This window comes from Pyxicephalus adspersus, chromosome 9 (assembly GCF_032062135.1).
Source record: "Pyxicephalus adspersus chromosome 9, UCB_Pads_2.0, whole genome shotgun sequence".
NCBI classification, from domain to species: Eukaryota; Metazoa; Chordata; class Amphibia; order Anura; family Pyxicephalidae; genus Pyxicephalus; species Pyxicephalus adspersus.
In genome coordinates, this window is record NC_092866.1 from 48,462,375 (window position 1) to 48,483,194 (window position 20,820).

Sequence of the window (20,820 nt, forward strand, 5' to 3'; positions counted from 1 at the left end):
TTGAGAAGATGCAGATTTAGTTGGGTTAAAATAAAAATAGAACTGAGAAGTTAGATTCTGACTGTTGTCATTTTTAAGTGGTTTGAAAGTGGAATAGAAGAATCTGATTGCTATGGTCAACACAAAGTGCTTTTTCCAGACAGTTTTGTTTATCATCCTCACATTTGTGACCTATATTTTTTGGCAAGCCAGTTTCAAATACAAAATATCCTGAATTTTGGGGAATATACTTTAAAAATGTTTTGGGAACAGTTATATTTTTTTTATTTTCCCTAGGAGTTTATATTTTCTGCCATAACAAAATCACGACTAAGTGTTTTATTCATTTTTATTACTTCGCAAAGAAAAATGTACAGCAGAAACATATGAAAGTAGTGTAAGGATTACACAAGGGAACCACATATTCTACAAAAATTGGGCAGATGGCAGGGTCCTCCCACATTCAGTCATTTGCATAGATTCCAGCAGTCATAGCTGAGGCTGGATGCTTTCATGCTTTTTTTTCTACAACTTTCCTTTCTGTAATTTTTAAACAAAATCCTGTCCCTAAAACAAAATTGCCTGACCTCACATACTGCCTATATTCTTCAGGGTGTGCAGTTTGTAAGATCGCTGTCAGACTTCAGGTCTATATGTCAGGCTAAGAAAAAGTAAAGTCATATAAGGGTCAATCTTTTTTAAGAAGTGTGCACATTTATGAGAAAGTCTCAATTTTTATACTTATTTATGATGGGTTATCCTAAAATTTCCTATTTAATGTTTTCTCTTGTAGTCTTTTAGACAAGAGCATTTTTATTTGGGGCAAATGGACTCTTTAAAACTCACTCCTTGATCAACCTTCACTACCAGCTACTTGGCTCCTTTTTCGGGTCCAAAAAACAGTGTAATCTGTGTTGGAGTTTACACAGGACTCTAGGCATCCTCCTTTCTTATGTGTCAGGGTCCAGGTCTAGTGTTTTGACACTTAGGCCGGAGAACTAAATCCTGGGAGGCAGTCACATGCTCCAGTTTACCAAAATGCATTGGGTATTGTTCCCACGGAGAAACAGAATACAGAAGAATCTGGCCAAGGTGAGTGTAGGTGGGTCGGGGTTGTGATTTCAAAAGGCTCTGTTATCTAACTTTAATGGGCAAAGAGACAGTCTCTTTAAGGGCCTATTCACATATATTTTATATTTTCAGCATAAGTGCATATGAATTGTGTTTGTAATCTTTGTGATCACATATGGCAATTACAGCAGGTAGACCTCAAGACAGGAACAGGAAACTGGCCAGCCACATGGCAAACCCGCTCCTCTACTCTGCGTAAAGATCCAGCAGGTACACATTTTACAACAAGGAGCAACAGGCGATATTAAACTGTTTGCTTCCTTCCCATTCACTTTTGATAGGCTTCCATGTAGGAAGCCATTTAGGAACATGAAGAAGTTTTACCAGCATCACAACCTCAATACCAATCTGCACATAGCCTAAAAGTTTCTGGAACAAACGAAAAGTTAAAGATAACTGTTTTGCTACTCATTATACCACCTATATTTTAAAAACCTGTTCTACCTACAGTATTAAATAATTGACCATGTGTCACAAGAACCACTTGGTGCACCGTAACATGCCCAGTACTGAACATCACGCTAAGCCATGCCCCCAGCTCCTCCCTGTTGCATTAGTTTTGTCTAAGTTTTTGGATAGGTCATTAGATACGAAAAGAATATTTATTAATGCTGCTACAAGAGGACACTACAAAATTCTCTTTGGCCCGTAGCAGGATGGCATGCTTCCAGTTGCTGCAAAATGACAGTTATATTGCTGTCCCACTGAAACGAGTATATTGCATTCCCACAGCAATAATGCATCTTTGTTCCAGTCACTGAAAAGCACTTAAAAAGAGCAGACAACCCTATACATCTATTTATAGTAGCCCAGCTATGTAACTGAGCGTAGTATGCTTGTCCCAGTCCAGCAATTTGTTTATGTGTTTATTTTTACTACTTGGAAAAAAATATCTTGCATTTTTACCCTTTCCTTCTCCCTTTTTCCAGTCTCCCTCTCTTAAACACACTCTCTCGCTCTCTAGTACCGAGCCATTAGAGCCGCCAGTGACAGAAGCTCCTATTTTCGTATCATCTATCACCTTGGTTAACGTTTTGCTGGGCATAAATCATATAATGTGAGGTTGCATAGCGACAATTTAGTTCGCTGTACATTCTATTTTTGTAACTTTATTTAAAACTGAAATATAACTTGCTGTACCTGAAACCCCAAGTGAGCCAGTTATTGGAGTGTAAGAAACCTCTGACGTCAGACAAGTTATTTATTTCACTGGAGACCATTAGCAATGCATTACCCTTTGGCACTTTTGTTTTCAGAAGCTTAGTTAAAATTTTATGAATGGTTTTCGCCAATTATTATTTATTTTTAGCACATGAAGAAGAAGTAGCTTGTTTATAGATATTTATACAGATTTTTTTGTATACCAAAATATACTACTACTACTACTACTAATAATAATTATATATATAAAATATATTTTAAAGCTCAACAATGATCACCTTTAAAATATGTACATGTCATATTTGCTGGTATGTATAAAATATAGATTTTGTGAGTTTATCAATACTTCTGGTATAGGTACCCAATTATGGTAATACATTGTATTCCTATGAACTTCTGCATATCATTACTAGAGGTAGCCAGGGAAAATCAGGCTTTACTACCTTGCAAAGCAGTATCAATATAACACTGGAAGTTTTATTAAAGGAGAAGGGGGCAGAGTAAGCTCCAGTTTAATTTTTGGCCACTATGTGGGGTGTAGTGCTTTTCACCGTGCTTCACACATACGGCCTGATTTATTAAAGCTCTCCAAGGCTGGAGAGGATACACTTTCATTGGTGAAGCTGGGTTATTCAGTGAATAGATCCAGTCAAGGATTGAAAAAATTTGCTAACAAATAGTAATTTTATTTTGGGAAACCCATTCCAGGTTTGCTGGATCACCCAGCTCCCCTGATGAAAGTGTATCCTCTCCAGTCTTTGCTAGCTTTAATAAATCAGGCCTTTAGAATCAAAAATATATTTTTTTGTGTTATTTTCAATTGTTCATTATACACTTTGATTTAGCAGACTCCTCTTTTTGCTTTTTATGCTTTTTTTTATATTTACTTTTTTTTTGTGTTCCAGGCAGTCAAATGACATACAGAGTCCCATTCCTTTGTGGTGTTCGCCCAATAATGGGCAACCCTTGATAGTGTAAAGTGCATCCAGTCATTGGTTCCCTCTCTTGGTATCAATGTTCTATGAGTCCAGGGTGTCGTTCTCAGGGTCAACAGCCATGACTTGCTGCACTCACATTCTTTTCTTACTCTTCTAGGTTAGGTGATTCTGGGTGCCATTTAACCTGAATGACTAGGAACATCTTGAGATGAAGAAGAAGTTATAAAAGGAGGGCATAGTTGAGTTTTAAGATAAGTTTCTATCATGAGATTTAGTTACAGAGTGTCATGCACATGTTCTTTAAAAACCTGGTGCTGCATTTTCACCCTTTGATGGCCTCTAACTAAATATCTATAATTGTCCATATGACCTTATGAGACTTGTCCAGCTATGTACCTATTTTGGATGTGCATGAATGCAAGGATAATAAACTACAGCTTTTCACAACATACATTATATATAGCCAAACGTTTGCGGACACTATTATGAATCTGTTTCCATGAAGAAAAAATCCTATCATTATTGGCATATCATACATTGATGGGGTTGTATAGAATAACTTAAACACTGCTTATTTCTAAAATAATGCAAAAGCAATTAGATAAAATAAAAAAATGAAAATTTAACCTCACTCTACCTTGCTGAGAAGAGTTGAGTGCCTACTAGGATGGTGCTGAGAATGAAGTAGGAGGAGATGTTCTGTAATTCACAGAGAGTTATAGCGCGAGTTGTTCACTGAATGATAGCAACTGGCGTACCATGGTGACGCTCGTGGGCAGTCGTGGCTTTGTCCCAAGAGAGGTAAATAAGGGTAGCACGCGCTGTTCTGACTCATTTTCGACCCATACAAAGGTTGTATACCAAGCAAAATTTTTCAAGTTGCACTTATTCCAAAGTGGACTTATACTGAGGTACCACTGTTAAGAAAACTGAGCCATGCAATCTCCATGGTCAAACACGTAGCATAGCATAGCATACAAAGGCATGTAAGGTAAGTTTGCACTTTCAACCTTGTGGCAACTAATTTTTGTTCTAGTAACCACAAAGCCAGCTCCATAAAGACATGGTTTGATGAGTTGGTGTGGTGGAATTTGAGTGGTTCGCATTTCCTTTAATTTTATTTCCTCATTTTTCATTTGCATGTGTTCAGTCTGGATTAATATATCCTGCAAATTATATATTTAGCACTTTTTTTTTACATTTTTACCCCCGTTTTTTTCCAAACTATAAAGCAGTTCACCAGACCATCAATTAGATGAGGTCACCATGAGTCCATACATCAGAAAGGAAGTGTTTTGGAAACTATAAGGCTGTTTTTCTGACATTGGACAATAGAGCAATGAACTTATTGTATCAAAAGGACTTTGAAGCATGAAATATACATTCTCTTCTCATGAATGATATTTGTGTTCTCATGGTCCTATAGGCCTTTAAAGGGACATGGAAGGTTACAAAGGCTGATTTGTCAACACTTTTTCCAACAGAGATTTGATTGTAATCTCAGCACACCACAGAGAGTATATGCTGCAAATATTCACACGTCTCCCCCATGCAGCAGATCAGGGTCAGGCAAACGTACTCCCTCTGGAGGTTAAAGAAGATCCACAAGCAAGATTGATGTTGCCAATAAACTTGCACAGTTTCAGCTTGCTCTGCGTGTTTTTTTCCTGACTCTGATTTGCACCAACACTTGCAACAAGTGTTGCAAATTTCTTGGAGGATAACTTCACTGTCACATAAAGAGACTGATTTAAAGCTTACCTAAACTCAGAAATTTAACTTTACATAAAAGGGTAGACAACACTTTTATGTAAAGTAAAAATTCTGTTTTTTTAAGTGCAACACCCTTTTTTTAAATAAAAGTGCAACACCCTTTTTTTTAAATAAAAAAGGGTGCAGCACCACCCCCTAATTCTCGCCCGTCAAGGCCAGGGGCCGGCAAACTCCAGCCTTTAGGCCAGATACAGCCTAGCCGCTAGTTCATTCCAGCCTAACGTACCCCCAGGTTAAACTCCAGAGCCGCCTCCTTGCTGTTGCTCCCCTATTTACCGCGGCCGGCGTTGATACTTCCGCCGCTGCAGTAAATAGGGAAGGCTCCCTGGAGGGAAATCCCTCTCCTCCTCAATGCATACAAAGGAGAGGGGTTTCACTTCAGGGGGCGTTCCCTGGAGGTGAGCAGAGCCATTAGGGCAGGACTCATGCACAGTGAGATTGGCAATTTTTTTTTCCAACCTACGTCACCCTATCTTCCGCCTGGGTCGGCTGATGTAGGATGAAGAACCAGGAAGAAGAGCAGAAGATGGCGGTGCCCAGAGCGCTGGCTCTGGAACGAATGTTGGGACAATGCGGGACCTGATGCAGGACACCCCCGGAGCCTCAGACTACCCTGCGGGATTGAAGGTAAGTGTATTTATTTATTTATTGTTGCCGTTTTCAGTTTAGTTCCTCTTTAATAAAGTTCTCCAAGACTGAAGAAGATAGAATATCATGGTGATCCAGCAAACCTGGAATGTATCTGGTTCAGGATTGGAAACATTTGCCAGATATTAATGATTTTATGTAGTATATTCCAATCACTAGACATCAATAGACTTCTATGGGACAGTGTCTGGAGGCTGAAGGACAGTCCTATAGAAGTCTATGAGGTTGTACTGGACAGATACATCAAATTCAGCACTGGAATGTGAGAAATCAAAACAGAAAAGCCATCTGAGTCTTGGTAAGTGTACATCTGTGAAGGGAAAGGGTGGTTTACTTTAGGTCTGGGAGTAGGAAGTAAAGTTACATTTGTTAAAGTGCAGTTATCCTTTAACGTACACTTGGACTTTGCCCATACAAGGCAAACTAACAGGTTCATTTCAATGATTGTTCTTTTAACTACATGTTCACATATTACCTTTGCATCACTACCATTTCAGAGCATTTTGGATTTTGAATTTTTGTAAATGGACTGTAAATTTGCTCTTTATGAACTCTGTTACAGAATGGGAGACAGTTTGGTAGTGTTGGTGGGTAAAGAAATACAAACCTTGCTATAGGAGATAACACAGACAAATACAGAGGTAACATGCAAGCTTCATGTGAGTGACTACAGTCAACTTAGTCAATAAACTGCCTGTAGTATCCAGGGAATCCATTCATTTGCCTAAAGTCAGAAATATTTCCCTGCAGTCTCAGTTAGGTATATCTGTCTTAGATCTAGGTATGGTCAAAATATAATCAATACCATATTTACATAATATTTACAAGCAGGAGAAGTGCTTTACAATCACTAACCTTTTTAGCTGCATATACTGTGATGTAATTCATACTATAACCACACCAAAACCCATAATCTGCCTTCATCCTATGTTCATGCAATGAAAATGGAAAGGATTTAATTAAAATGTAATTGGCATGTTGATAAAGGGGAAAAAGGTAAAATATAGGCAGTTTTGAACTACAACTTTTAGTAGGACAAAGATATTTTTTTCAATATATGTTATAAATGCCCTAATATCCAACTGGGCCCAGAAGTGCTGCTAAAAAATTAAACTTTAGGAAAAGATCTAATACCAATACATGTCTGTGAATTATTCTACCAGTCACAAGGTTTTTCAACTCTGTTAAGCCATTCTTGAAATTTTGATACCTCTGCACTGCACCATTAGACAGGTGACATCAATGGTTCACCTTTATAGCTTTCTGTGTCACCTGGCTGCTCTTTGGACACATAAACAGCTGTGCCATGATGTGGATTTATTGTCCAATGAGTTGGCAGGTGCAGTGTGTGACTCATACAAGACAGAGACTAAACAAAATTTAAAAAAAATCCTTGTTAGGCTACGCAGTTCTTTTTCCTAGATTTCTGGTGTAAGAACTGAAAATCCCATGCTTTCCTTTCACTGTTCCTTATTTTCTCATTCATTATCATTCCTCAGCATGCTTGCCATTGCTATAGACAGTAGCACTTTTGTTTTAGTAAATATGATTTGGTCAAGGAAGAAGTTTCATATCCTTATTTCTTTCAAGCAGGAAGATATCACTGAGCTGTATTCATCGTAGACAGTTCAAATAGCCACTGGCTATGTGTATTGGTGGATTGTTGCTCTGGATGGTTTTCCACTGACAGTTTAATTTGTTTTCTGTATATTAAGTCCTGAAGTCATTAAAGATTAATTTGTCCCCTTTTTGTCGTCGTAACAACTTCCGCAGCAAGTTGATTTCTTCGAAATACTGGACTTATTAAAATACTAAATACATTATTTTGGGATGTCTGCAAAATAGCCTTCATAAACACTCATCAGTGCAATCACCAGAAATGACTGTTCTAGTTGAAGCCCTTTATATTTTTTATTTGAAAAATGTTTCTATTTAGATGCAATCTGTTGGTGAGTCAAAACACATCTATGTGAACCCTCCAATGGAAGTTTTTCTGATATCAGACCATACTGGTGAGAGCACATTTGCATAATACGTGTCTCTGTAACTTTCTAAAAATGTTCTGTGCTGTAAAATGCTTCACAAAGGTAATTGTGCATGCTGTGGGTTATCTTCAAAGGCTCCCAGAATCACACAATCCCAGAATGCTCAAATTATGTTATTCAAATCTGTGAAGGCTGAGGTGGGAACCACTCTTTTCTGATTTTTTTTCCTTTCTGTTGCCCACAGAGTTTGATAGGTGGCCTTACTGGCCAGTAGTGGTGTCATACTACTTGTATGCTCCTGTACCAGTCTCTGCCGAACCATTCCAATCTGGTTGTCCTCACTATCCTGTTAGGCTCGGTTCCCACTCTTTGTTACTATCTGGCAGAGATGGTGGGGCATGTACAGCAGCAATCCCTTGGTCCTCATGTCCGTGGGCAGCCATGCATGCCCTTAAATGACCAGAAGTTATTTTAGCCTCAGCAGTAGTAGTGACTGCTTCTGGTGTGATTTCGCAACAACTACGTTGATATTTTTCTGTTTGTACACTTTTGCTGTTTGCCGTAACCACTTTACCTGGATTTGAATTACTCTTTCCTGCTGCCTGCCCTAACCATTTGTCTAGGCCTTGGGTTACACTTTGCCTGCTGCCTGCATTGACCATTGCCTGGAATTTTGGTTATGTTTACCAACCACCAGCTCTGGCTCCTCCTCACTGTGATCCCCTTTCCTGTCTGCTGCACATTGCCTGTCTCAGACCAAAGCCTCTCCTTCCTACCTCCTCAGGTAGGGTGGCCATGAAGGTTGTGACTTGACAGCACCTAAGGTTGCCGGCCCATCACCCCTTCTGGGTGCTCTGCTAAACACCAGGTGTTGTTTAGACTTCATGCCTTCAGGTGATCGTACTCTAACTGCCTGATAAAACCCTAACAAGTAGAGAGTTGAGCTCTGGCTGGTATTTGCATATTTAGTCTCCTGTTTTCCAAGTTGCTCCCTCCGTTATTCTAACAACCTGTGGAACACCCCAGAGTCCCCAAAAATCTGGATGCTCTAAAAAACCTTGTAGCTGAGGATATGTGCAGAAACTTTGACCACTTCATGTCTGTTTTAAACTTTTTTTAGATAAAATATGGGAGATTGATAACCCCTGTCTATTTTCCCACTGCTTTTGATGTCATTGAATAATCATCCTTCATGCAGGGCCCAAATAAGGTCAAGAGCCCAAAAAAAGCTTTCCTATTGGTCCTTCCATTGCCAATATTATTAGAATCCAAAGTTGTGTATTAGGAAGCAATGTATCTGACATTCAGCATTCTCATGTGAAGAGTCCTCTAGGTGCATGTGTTTTCAATAGCAACTATTGATTCTGCACCAGAGAATATTTGGTAAATGTCGTATTTTCTACAATATACACCCCAAAATGTTCCAGAACTACAGTTTTCCTCTATGACCTGGTCACAATTATATAAATTTGCAAACAAACATTCTTTTACACAACAGGGTCAATAGCCTTGGGACTTTGCAGGCATATATATTTATTCACAATCCAATATGTATCTTTTGTTAATACAAATGTTTATTAAACAAATAAAAATATAAAAACGTTTACATGCATAAATTTGTGATCGTTACAAATAAGCTTATAACAGTTCAACTCGTTTCTCGGAAACATAGTCCACTTCCTCAGGAACATATTACCTTCTGTTTCCACATTTAATTCCTCGATTAGACAGATAGATCAAGGGGTCAGCTCTTTATTGGAACTTATGAATCATATCGATCATTGGCTAAACTCTATCCTGTTCCAGCGTAACACTCCTAGAATAAGCATTAGGATAGTGTCATGCATACAGCTTTGTTCTATGCCCCATCCTGATTTTCTCCTCCATGCAATCACCTCCAATCTTAGCATGTTACAACAATTAAATATACTACATTTGAAAGTTTAACTTAAGTCAAGCAAGGCAGTGAAAGCGTTAAGGCCATGATAGCAAGGGGAAAAACCTGCAGTGCCCACTTTCCCTTGATGCCCTAAGCGTGTACTTATTTTAGTTACTGGTTAATCCAGGGCTGCCCTCATGACATCTGCTGAGAAGTATTACTCATTTCATTCTACTTATCCACAGGCAGAAATGATGATAATAGCATGTATTTTTAATCACTGAGTGGAGGCAAATATTAACTACATTTTCATCAAAAGAATATAAAAGATTTCCTGAAGAAGAAAGTTTTATGAGCGTGCATGACTTATCAGTGGCTGGTAAAATACATGGTATAAACTAATATATTAATCATATTTTTAATGATTAAGATTTATTTGGTTACAAAACACAAAAATATATTGAAATGCTAATGCTGTATGTGAGAAAAGTTTATATTTTAAAATCTAGGTATTATATAGTAACATAATATTATTAGTAAAATATTTTAAAAGTAATCTATTTTAAAGAAAAACAATACTCACTCCAATCCAGCTATGCATTTTCAACAAGCTCCCTCATTGCCAACATCTTCTCACCAACTTCTTCTGGGTTCCTCTTCTTTTCCTATAAGAAGAGGAAGTTATGGAAAAGCTCAAAACATTCATTTTTTACTCTGTGTATTGCACTTTACTTTTCTATCTTTTCTTTCTTTTCACTGTAAGACACTTTGACAACTAGAGGAAGCAGATACGTACACAAAGCTTATGTGATTGCTATGATTTTTTGTTATGGTGGTTACATAATCAGGATTCTCGATTCTAATTGACTGACCAGTGCTGTCAGTGGTCTTAGAACTAGTAGTCCACATCCACACATTCTAACAAATAGATGAAATTTGTCTAGGTATTTTTTAAACAGTAAACTACAGATTATGAAGAATACATGTTAGGTGTTGAGACTGCAGAGGATATGTGTTCATGGCCAGATTAAGGAATAGGTATGTAATGTTGGCAAGGGACCTTGCTTAACAGGTTAGATTAAGGTATTGCCTAAAGTGGAACCAAGTCATTAAAAAGTTGTGAGCAAGGTTCTTGAAGGTCAGCAGATCTCCGGCATCTCCCCCTCGGTTCTCACCTAGGTTCACAATCTTTGACCGTCTTGATTTACTTTGCCAGAATAAAGTAGCTCCTTTGCGCATGTGTTCATTCACTCCTAGATGCTAGCTCTGTTGGGATCGTACACTAATTGTATACATGTGCAGCTCAGTGTACATTAAAGAAAAGAACAGAACATCTGCCTCCCCCGTTTTTTTTTGCAATATTTTAAGTGTCATTCTAAAGAGTTAGATATGGTGTAAGAGTTCAGATAGGAACAAGTTTGGGGTTTGGGTAGCACTTAAGTGTAGAGGTAATATATTTTATATTTCCTTTTTTCTTAACTTTGAGATCATGTCCTGAAAATATGATATATAAAATGTAAATTTGCTACAATTTTATTATTACTTGAAATGTTCTTACAAAACAGCAGATCAGTCTATGTGCTGAGGCTTAGTTGCTTTGTGACAGTTTCCTTGAAGAATCATATGATGACTACCACAAAAAGTTATACAATATTTCAATGCGGTAATAATGCCTCAGGCACAGAGCCTTTTTCACTTCCACCCTCAGTTCCACCTGTTTGTTTTTCTGAAGCACAGTTTCTTTTTAGTTTTTCCATAAAACATTAAGATTAGGAGCAAACTTTTTAAAATTACTGTGCCATGAGAGAAGAAAAAAAAAACTGCCATTGCTTTTGAAATGATAGTTGCCTGGCTCATTTAAGTACTTTTGAGTTACCAACCTAAATTAAACATACTCTAAATTAGTGTCATATAAGAATGTATTTATTTCCATAACTGTTACAAATAAATTACTCAAAAACATAAAACCCAAAGCATCTGCTTCACCACCTGGGAGCTAGTGTTCTCAGAAGAAAAGTTATTTCATGGCAGAGTTCCTTTAGGACATTGAAGATCCTCAGTTTAATCAAACCCACAATGATGATTTGTGTTGTCTTAACGTGATCTTTTTTCTCTCCAATTCTTCTTTACACAGGAATACCATACAGCCCCTTTTAGGAAGATTTAGTGAATGTGAGAACCTTCTGCTTTCTGCAGGAGTCGAACATGGGACATTAGATGGCGTTCTTATTGATGCTGGGTGCTCCTCCATGCAGTTTGACACAGCAGAACGAGGGTTCGCCCTTAGTAAAGATGGCCCTTTAGATATGAGAATGGATCGTGACAGGTAAATACAATTAACAGTATGAAAACTAAGAATATACAGTAAAATTTTTGGTGTGTAAATTAAATAGCAAAATTTTGTTTTTTTTCAGTTTTGGATGGGGAAGGTAAAAAGTGAATACCTTGATTTTTTTTTTTTACTGATTCCTAAGGCTTCATTACATTAGAGAGTTGTGTCCCTGTGATCATTGTTTACCAGGACAAAAAGGGAGAGGCATCCAAACTTACACAGTTGTCATCAAAGAAAATCAAATACAAATATTCTAATGGGGTATTTTCATGATGCCAAGTGATTTCTTTCCTGATATATTTCTTGGACAGAAAGTTAGGATTAATCTCCCCAGTGTGGCCCAGACAGTAAAAGAAAAAACAAAAAGTGTTTTTTTTTTTTTTTACCTGATTGGTTCTCTCCATTGTTTTGGCTTTATATACACTTTAAGAGCCTGTATTAACAGATTTTGAAATACATTAGGTAGGTTGCTTTTTCAATCACTTTTAGCAGCTTTTGCATTCCCAAAGACTTATGACCAGTTAAGGCCATCAATACCAGCTCTTTAGGTCTGCACAGGTAAAACATTATACTACACCTAATAAGACACAGGGGATACAGCCTACTTCCACAGGGCTGCTGATTTTTTTTATAGAGATGGTCCTGTGCAGTGATCCTCCTGCCATGTAAATCTCCATCGAGGGGTCTCCTGGAGATTGTAGTTTCTGAGCCTTTAATTATAGAGCACAAATTCCACTCATCTGTAAATATTTGTTATATATGTGATATTTGTTATATTTGTATGATATATATATATATATATGAATTTTTGTTAATTGTATGAATAAAAAACAACAGAGTAAAATGAAAAGAACAGTAAATAACAGTCTTAAAAAAACAAAAAACAAACCCAACATAGAATAACATAACAATGTGTGACATCAGTGTGAAAATTGTTTCAACAACATTTTGATGTAGAGTTGTGTTCTCAATGCAGTGGATTAACAAACAAAAACTGGCATTATACAAAAATGTAACATCCAACATCCTTAAGCAGGGATACCAATAATGATAAGTTAAGCCACGTAGAGCAAGATCCTCGTTGTTGCAGGGTATAAATACAATACTGTCCACAAAAACAGGATTCCAACTCATACATCAGGTGCATACATTTTGGATTGTGTACAGGTATTCCCCAGGTTAAGGACATTTGACATACAGACGACTCCTGGGTACGAACGGGGCTACGTTGCTCACTCGTGTGCAGCTTGGGGGCACGGTTTGCATGACTTGCAGAAGAAATCTTTTGCTGAACACAGCTGAGACTGAGCTCTTCTGCAAGGTCTTGTAACTCTTTAATAACCAAGACAAAATCTGCAGTTGTTTCTTTTTGCATATCAAAGCACAGCTTGCTCCAGAAGTTAATGAATGTCTAGGCTCTATAAAGTTTTTTTTTTGTGCTTTGAGATTAGCTCACAGTGAAGATTTTATACAGTAACTGACACCATGCTGCCTAATAAAATGTTGAGACAAACATCTGTCCTAATTGCACTTAATAAAATAAAGTACCTGTGCCGACATATAAATTTAACTTAGGACTAAACCTACAGTCCCTATCTTATATGTAACCCCGGGACTACCTGTATTAGGGAAACAAATAAAGAAAAAAACAAATAGATAGGATAAGGTGATTAAGGGGAAGGTGTTGGGTCGGGTCCGTAGTCTTATAGAGCAATAGTCTCTTGTGGCTTCACCATTTAGAGGTGGGTGTGTTAGCATCATCTCAGATCTAATACCCCTGATTGACCTGTGAAGTAGGCTTACCATGGTGCCCATATTATACCAAACTTGTCGAGTCAGTCATGCAACCTTGCCGTGAGTTGGTCCATAAACTGTACCTCTTTATTATGACTAAAGAGCGCTGCCCATGTGGGGGGCGGAACTCAGATGTCCAGTTCTTGGTAATGAGGCATCTGGCTGCCATTAGTATATTGGTCAATAAACGTTTATTGAGCTTGAATAGCTCGCGGACTGGCAGCCCCAGGAGGTGGGTCAGTATGTCTGAGTGAATAGGCATTTCAAACAACCCCTCTAGCATTTCATTTACCATTCGCCAATAGGAGGTTATGTGTGGGCAGAACCAGAAAACATGATGGAGGGTACCCACTTCTGAGTTGCATCTCCAACAAAGATTACTCGTAGTGGGAAAAATCCTATAAAACACCTCCGGGGTAGAGAACCAGTGCATTAGGATTTTGTATGTAGGCATGTTTTAGACCTAGAGAGGTGGATTCTGTTTATAGGAGCTGATGAAATTCGGAGATCAAACCTCTCTGGGAAGGCCCGCCCATACATAGTCTAAAAAGAGGTAGGGGAGGGGAAAAACAAATCTTTTGTTAGTGTTTGCGCATAATGCCTGATTTGTAGGTAACTGTAAAATTAAATATCAGTAGCCTGAAACTTCTGTTAAAACTCCAGTAGGAAGGTGCTCTAAAGCATGGAATCTGGGTGAAGAAGTGTCAACCAAAGCTTTTGCAGCTCTATCCAATGATTACAAGACCATAGTCTCGAGGTGGGATGCATAGTAGTATTTAACAAAATCAGGGGCCCCCAGGCCTGCTGAGGTTTGTACTGAGCATAATACAGTTTTGGGAGCCGGATGTAATTTCCCGAAGAAGTGGAATATAATTACTTTTATAAAGTCTCTGCTAAGTCGGGGTTAGATGAATTCCCAAATATAAGTTGAATCTGTTTTCCAATTATAGGAGTACTTGTCTTAGAGATGTTGGACAGTATTATCCAGCATATTCACTGGTAGAGCCTACATTTTGGTGGAATTGATTTTAAAACTTTGTGCAAGTTGGGTAAGGCTATTTAGTAAGGGTTATCGTGAAGTATTTGGTTTTTATGGGGACCCCTGTATAATCATGGTGTCTGCGAATAGTGGCCACAAATGGCTCTATGAGTAAAGGAGAAGGAGGACATCCTTGCCTAGTACCACTTTTAATCATAAACAATGGAAAATTGGCATGTGGGAATTAAATGTCCACCATAGGGTTAGAATATAGGGCTGTAATTGCATTTAAGAAGAAGCCCCGTATCCCTACCCATTTTAATACCTGCATCATAAAGGTCCAACTTAAACGGTCGAAGTTGTTTTCAGCGTTGAGGCTGACAATTATTGCACCAGTGTCCACCTTATTAGGGGCATCTTTAATATCAATGGTGCATCTGGTATTATCACCAGCCTTACGTGCCGAAAAAAAACCCATACTGGTCCTTGCCTATTACAGTGGGCAATTATTTCCCTAAGCAGGTGGATAGGATTCTGGTGAAAAATTTTAGGTCAGTTTTTAAAAGGGGTAGCTGGCGGGATTTTGCGGATCCTTACCGGTTTCGGGGTACACTGAAATATAGGAGTGGACTATTGAATTTGGGATTGGAGATCCCTCCAGAAACTATTGTACAGGTTAGTCATGTGTGGGACCAGTATGGGTGCATATGTTTGTAATAACTGTACAGTCCCATCAGGGCCAGGGGCTTTATGGTGAGGTAGGTTAGATATAGTCACTAAGATTTCTTGTCCTGTTACTTCTTTGTTGAGGGCTTCCACTACGGAGCTCCCCAGAACTGGAAGGGCACAAATGTGAAAGTATTCACCTATACAAGTGGATAAACTGGAGGTATTTCCAGCCTGGGTATCATGTACTGTGGAGTATAGGTCCGAGAAGTAATCACTGAATATTTTAGCTATGATCTCTGGGTCATACTGAAGCCCACCAGAGCAGTCCCAAAGTGATATTGGGGTTGTTTTGCATGTTTGGTTCTGGACTTGTTGGACTTGATTTAACTTGTACAACTACACGTGGTTTTTACTATGTGACCAGCTAAATAATTAGCAGGACTTGGGGCCTTCATTGCAAAACTTTAACACCAGGAAAATTTCTCTAAATGTTTTTCACTGTAAGTTTTAGGACCAATATTATATAAAAGTTTGTATTCTGTTAACTGTGTTATAATTTACTTGTCATTTACATGTTTTACGTTTTTCTGACCAGCTAAATTGAAAAAACTCACAGCCTGTACTTACAGAGAATAACATTTCCACGGTTTAATCAACCTGCTCATTACATTCTGCATACAATTTCAACACATATGCTTAAGCGCACTACAACCCACTTGTATGAATACCCTGTGCATTGTGGTGCACTGCATTGTCAAAAATAACACAGGTGCTTTCTTTCAGGCATTTAAAGAGCTTTGACAACCCATTAAAAATCAGTGAGCTGTTTTAAGGTAACAAGCCTCAATCAAAATACATTCAATAACAAATAAACAAAAGTGTGAATAGGCTTTTATAGAACGTTCTTATCCATACAGCTGTCACTTGGCTTCAGGGCAAAAAGGAGAAAAGTCTAAATAAAGCAAATAAATCCCTATAATTTAACCAATTATTATACTGAATATATTAAAAGTATTTAATGCATACTATTACCATAATACATAATGGCTGTCAATAGTGCTTGGTTAGGTATTGAATCACTTAGGCCAATAGTTGATCAAAAATAATTTGTTATTGAAATATAAAACTCTATTTGGCCATAAGAATGAGCATTTCAATTCAAAAAGCCTCCTTTGTAATATTTTTATGCAATTTTACACATAAGAAGGTTCTCCTGCACTATATGCACAATAAATAAGGTTCACACATTCCACGCAACGTTCCTAATCCTACTGGCTAATCGGGTAACAGCCTGTCATTTTCAAAAGCCATGGCTGACGTTAAACATTCTAATTGTTTTTCACAAAAGTACACGAGTAAAACCTTCATAAAAAAATATTTTTTTAACTTTTTTTAAATTTATTTTTATTCTTACACATAGGAAGCTTCTTGTACAGGTCTCATAGCTGGAAACTTGTCAAGCCAATTTATGAAGTACATATAGTGAACAGATATAATATAAGAGACAGTTGGAAAAAGAGTAAAATGAGTAGACTGCAGCAGTCAAAGTCCAATTATAAAGTTTTGTTGAAGAAAGAAATACCTCCTCCTACTTTTCCTTCATATGCCGAGAACAGAGAGTGTGTAATAAATGTTATCTTAAATTCCTCCTCCAGAGTGTAGGCTGCAAACATAACAAAAATAGTCAATCGACCAAGCTTTATTCCTGCAAGTACATCAGACACATTCCTTTAACACTTAAGAGTGAGATTATAGACACACGTTTAACCCGTGAGTCTGTGATTAAACTTCTGCCTAGGATTGCTGTTGTTCAAAGTATATATGGCTATGGGAAGGTGTGAAATACATCTACTTTCTAAAGAACATTCATTAGGGTTTATTCATTCCTATTCTTTATGCCGATGTGATCAGGAATGGTCCAAAAGCTCCTGCCCACTTTTTTTATGTAAATTACTAGTTTATGTAAAACCTTTTTTTTAATAGGTTGGAGAAAAGTTAAGGACAGGTGTCACCATAGGTAAAGTTACTTCATCCTCTAATCTACTGACAACTTTTATACCAGTGTTTCTCAATCAGGGTTCTGTGGTACCCTAGGGTTCCTCCAAAGGTTGCTAGAGGTTCCTTGAGCAGTTTGTCACAGTTACCACTGACACCAATGATCTTTTTGGCTATCTGTAAGGTTGCCAGCAACGTAGGAGGTATTCTTTACACTGACTATAGTATTTATGGAAGGGGTTCCCGGAAGAATCCCTGAAGACCTAAAAAATATTTCAAGGGTTAAAAAAGGTTGAGAAACACTGTTTTATACTTTTGTAACCAAAAACTGACAGAGGGTTTAACCCTTTTCTGCTTATATACAAAACTTAAAAACCTGTTGCCTTTACATACAGTTTAAGTAATGCAGATTTTCATTCATAAAATATCAGGACAACTCACGCTCCATTTTCATCACCAATATGCCCTAGTAAAGGAGTAAGAAACTTCCTTTGGTGGCAAAGTTAGCACCTCTTGTTACGACTAGCCCAAATCTTCTTGTTTTACTTAGTCACTCACTCCCACTAGATTAGCATTAGATATATATTTTTTTATGCAAATCCACTTGCTAAAAACGTATATTAGATTTACCATGTATTGTAAATTTAACAGTAATATCCTTATTTAGAAATTACCTGTCATAAGGTGACAACTCTTTGTCCCTTCAAGTGAACATTTCAGCACAAATTACATGGATAGGGTCCAGTGTTGACACAATCAAAAAATGCCATGCGACATACGCTGACATGCTTATAAATTATTTTTCCTGTTCAGTTCACAGCTGGGTTCACAAATGTCTGACATGGGTGAATTCAGTTTGCAACTAAAATGGCTAATCACAGTTGTAATGGTGACCCAAGCTGCAGTGTCCAATAAAACTGTGGACAATGTAACTTCTGGAGACACACAGAAGTTACATCATCAGTGGCTGCCCACTGAACAAAGAGTATTGCAATAGAAAAATTGGTGGCACAGATGGTGACTTTGGGAGAATGCAGTGGTGGGAGCATAAAGCTTACCCACACCAAACTAAGCATAAATGCATGGACATAAACATCACACTAAACATGGTGAGCTAACACTTAAGACATAAAAACGATGGTATATTGACTACAACTTCTAAACAATTCCAATAATTTCTTACCATATTTTGTCTTCCTACACATACAGGGAAATGTTAAAAAAAATTAAATGAAGTGGTTAGTTCACACTTGCCTGCTTTTGGCCATAGCCAACATGATACAGCGTTCTGCTAATAAATTATATCTCTTTTGGTCATTTGTTTACATAATACACTCAACATTTGACATATAGGGCCATTGATGTGTATAAAAGTCAATTTTTGGTTTATCTTAAACATTTTCTGAGCATAAAACTCAGCCAACTTTTGGGTTGGCTAAGCTTTGCAAAGCATCTGAAGCTGTTGACCGGATGTTTTTTTTCTGTTTTTGCAGCTTAAGGATGGCTTGTTTCACCTGCATGGAGAGCTCCTTTGACCGCATGTTGTCTATGTGTATAAGCACCCCCCCCCCAAATCAAGTCCAGGCTTTTTATCTGCTTAATTGATAATGACATAACAAGGAAATTGTCCACACCAGCCATGAAATAGCCCTTGAGTGAATTGTCCAATTACTTTTGAGCCCATGAAATGAAGTGAATATGTAAAAAAAAAAAGGCTTTAGTTCCTCACATTTTTATGCAATCTTTTTGTTCAACCCACTGAATTAAAGCTGAAAGTCTGCAGTTCAACTGCTTCTGCTTTGGTACAGAACCAAAATTAGAAAAAAGTTGTCTCTGGCCAAATATTTATAGACCTAACTGTATAAAGGTTAAAAAAAATGTGTACACTCTTGCGTATACTTTTGTGTATACAAATACGTACATTCTTCCTCCCATATGCCTTTTTGCTTTTCACCTTTAAAAAGTATTGAAGGCAGATGACTGAACTACAAGAAACCTTTAGTTGACCTGTATTGAGAGATAGTGTAAGCTGCATAGCTAATGTAGTTCTAAACCTACCAAATTTCCAGGTTGATCTGTCATTAATACTTTCTAAATCTCTGACCCAAAATTAAGCTCGGGTGCATGCGTGTTTCAGGTATGTGTCTGAAACTACTAAAGCCAGTGGCTCAGCTCTACATCTGGGAAATTAGCATTCTTTAAAATGAGCCCAACAATGGCAGCTTTCATAATCTCTCAGAATAGGTCTACCATCTTTCATTTACAATAGGCATATTATGCTACTATATATTTGCACTTTAACCAAATTGACCATAGACTGTCTTTTTAAAAATTTTGAATGTGTGGAAGGTAAGTGGCACTGTTACAGCATCATTTCTTATTCCAAGCTGTTAAACTACAATCAGTCATGGCAACCAAAGAGATGTCACTTTGCTAAAATCAGACTTGTACATAATCACTTGTAATTAACTGCTATAACTTATGGCTTTTTAGAATTTAGGAACAGTAAGATTTTAAGGTGTTCCCTTTACGATGCATACACCATTCAGCTCATCGACAATCTTCATAGAAGCCAATTTACCAAAAGACAATCCAGCAGCAAAAGGTCTTTGCAGCTCAAAAGAGATCCATGGTATTTTTTCCCCCATGAAAACAACTAAATGGGCCTGATTTCTTAAAGCTCTCCAAAACTGGAGAAGTTAGACAATTATTGGTTAACCTAGGTGATCCAGCAAACCTGAAATGAATCTGGTCCTGGGTTGAAATAATTTTCCAAATCATACTAAATGTTTTTTTTAAAAAACACACCTAGATCACCTAGGTTTTTCATGAAAATCTCTCTTCTCCAGTCTTAGAGATATATCAGGTCCAATAAGTTGCAACAAAGGAGCAGTTGCCAATATTCTTCTACTTCTAAAATATACAATGTTATATCGTAGCTCCCCAAATATGTATATGAATGACAATTTATTTTACATATTTCCATGAGACTTCTATCTGACCTACAATGACTTATATGTATATATCGTGATGATGACTGACTTGAAAAGTTTTGATAGAAGAGTCCATAAAGTTGAAGTTATCAGAGGTTATCTAGAAGGTAGAATCTATTTTCAATCTCATAAATTTCTTTTGAGTTATTTTAAAATCTCCAAGGCACGCCTATGCAGAGTGTGTATTTGTGTGTGTTTTTTTTCCTGTTTCTTGTGTCTCTGCACTATGAAGCTTCACCTCTTGTCAATGAAAACCGACGTCAGGGAACTAATTGGCTCTCCTTGTGCGTAGGTATCCTGACATGCCCACCGCCGCTGATGTTGTGAATGCTTTAGATCAACAGGCACTTGCGTCTATCCTGAAAACATACGGGGAGGAGAAACACGCCAAGAAAATAGCTTCAGCCATCGTACAAGCACGTAGCATATACCCCATCACCAGAACTCAGCAGCTCGCAAGCATTGTTGCAGGTACCCTCATTAATTCTGTGCTGTGTCTGAAAAAGAAGGAAAAAAAAAGTATATTAATCCCCAAGGTCCCAGAGGGATCTATTTGTCCTGGAA

General features: G+C 37.7%; 1 protein-coding gene across 3 annotated transcripts in view; it reads left to right on the forward strand.

Annotated features, from left to right (window-relative positions):
• Nucleotides 1-20,820, forward strand: part of METTL15 (methyltransferase 15, mitochondrial 12S rRNA N4-cytidine) — a 134,886-nt gene that overhangs the window by 88,487 nt on the left and 25,579 nt on the right. For all 3 annotated transcript variants that reach the window (XM_072421845.1, XM_072421844.1, XM_072421846.1), the window contains 2 exons: nucleotides 11,629-11,820; nucleotides 20,549-20,727. In XM_072421845.1, the coding sequence (XP_072277946.1) occupies nucleotides 11,629-11,820; nucleotides 20,549-20,727 (371 nt within the window). The remainder of the gene's footprint in view (nucleotides 1-11,628; nucleotides 11,821-20,548; nucleotides 20,728-20,820) is intronic.